A 1,220-nucleotide genomic window follows, 5' to 3' on the forward strand; every position below is an offset into this window, starting at 1 on the left:
AATAATCCAGCGTAAATGAAGTCCAGTGAACATTTTTTGGTGTTTCAGGAAACTTTATTCTTGAATGTGCATCACTGAAACAGATGAGTGTTAAGCAGTTTACGTGGAGCGAGGACAGGACAACCGCCACACCTCCTTTAGTGGAATATCCTCACTAAACCGTGATCTTCCGATTATTCAGGAGTATTCAAACCCTCGCGGGCTCTCTGCCGCCCCCCGCAGGAACGACACATTCACTGGAGGCTTCAGAAGACAAAGCGGCGCGACGGACGACCAGAGTCCCAGTCCGTCTCCTTTAGCTGTGGGTTTGGAGGCGGTTCCACTGAGAGGAAGGACGGTTCTCCTCACAAACGGACCCGGAGCGTACATTCAGAAAGCAGCAGCCGAGCCTCCCGGGTCAGCTTCAGGTACCGTCGGACCTTAGAGCTGCGCAGGAGCAGGGCGGATGGTTCCTGCACCACTGAGAAAAACCAAAAGGTCCAGAAAAACAGACACTGAAACAGAGAGGGATGAAACGGATGCTGATTCCATCCGGGCTTCACAGAACACACAGACGGCAGAGAGAAACCAACTAAACGTTCCTTTGAGGGAGAGCCGGCGTCCTCAGCTGCTGCTCGGCTACATGGTGAAGTGTCTGGTGTAGTCGTACTCTATCGTAGGAATGACGGCCTGCACGAACTTCAGGAAGATCAGCAGGTACCTGAAAGACCGGCTGAGGAAAACAGGCCCAACGAGACCAGAACCCGAAGAACCCGAGATCCAAACCAGAGAGGTGGACCCAAAGGATACATGTGGACTCCCAGCTCTCCGCCTCCTTCGGCCACAGTCTCGATGATCTTCTTCATCACCTCTGCGTGTCTGAGGGCAGTTTCAAACAAAAAACAGTCAGTTAGGAGATCACTGATGTAAAGAAAAGTATTTTTGAAGAAAATACTCCTTTGACTTTCTCTAAATTAACTGATAACAGGGCCAATCGCTTAGAATTATTTTCTGTTCTTTAAATCCTCTCAATTTAATTCTATTTTGAGTTTCACATTTAGACAAATTAGTTTAGAAATACATGAATAATCTATACCTGTTTTGAAGATTTCATAATAATCTGGTACAGTACAAATACTGTAAAGTAATAATAAAGTTGTTAATGTCATCAGAGTTACATGGATTCTCAAACAGAGAAACTCCAACGATTGTTCTGTCTCTCCTGGAGGACGTTTCAGTTT

The 1,220-nt window shown here is 46.6% G+C and overlaps 1 protein-coding gene across 1 annotated transcript in view; it reads right to left on the reverse strand.

Annotated features, from left to right (window-relative positions):
* Window positions 1–32: 32 nt before the first annotated feature.
* Window positions 33–1,220, reverse strand: part of atg3 (autophagy related 3) — a 9,959-nt gene continuing 8,771 nt past the window's right edge. Inside the window, exons 11-12 of the mRNA XM_024265251.2 lie at window positions 790–858; window positions 33–700 (exon numbers count right to left, since the gene is read on the reverse strand). Of these exons, the coding sequence (XP_024121019.1) occupies window positions 619–700; window positions 790–858 (151 nt within the window). The 3' untranslated portion in view covers window positions 33–618. The remainder of the gene's footprint in view (window positions 701–789; window positions 859–1,220) is intronic.

This window comes from Oryzias melastigma, linkage group LG2 (genome assembly GCF_002922805.2).
Source record: "Oryzias melastigma strain HK-1 linkage group LG2, ASM292280v2, whole genome shotgun sequence".
In the NCBI taxonomy this organism is placed as follows: Eukaryota; Metazoa; Chordata; class Actinopteri; order Beloniformes; family Adrianichthyidae; genus Oryzias; species Oryzias melastigma.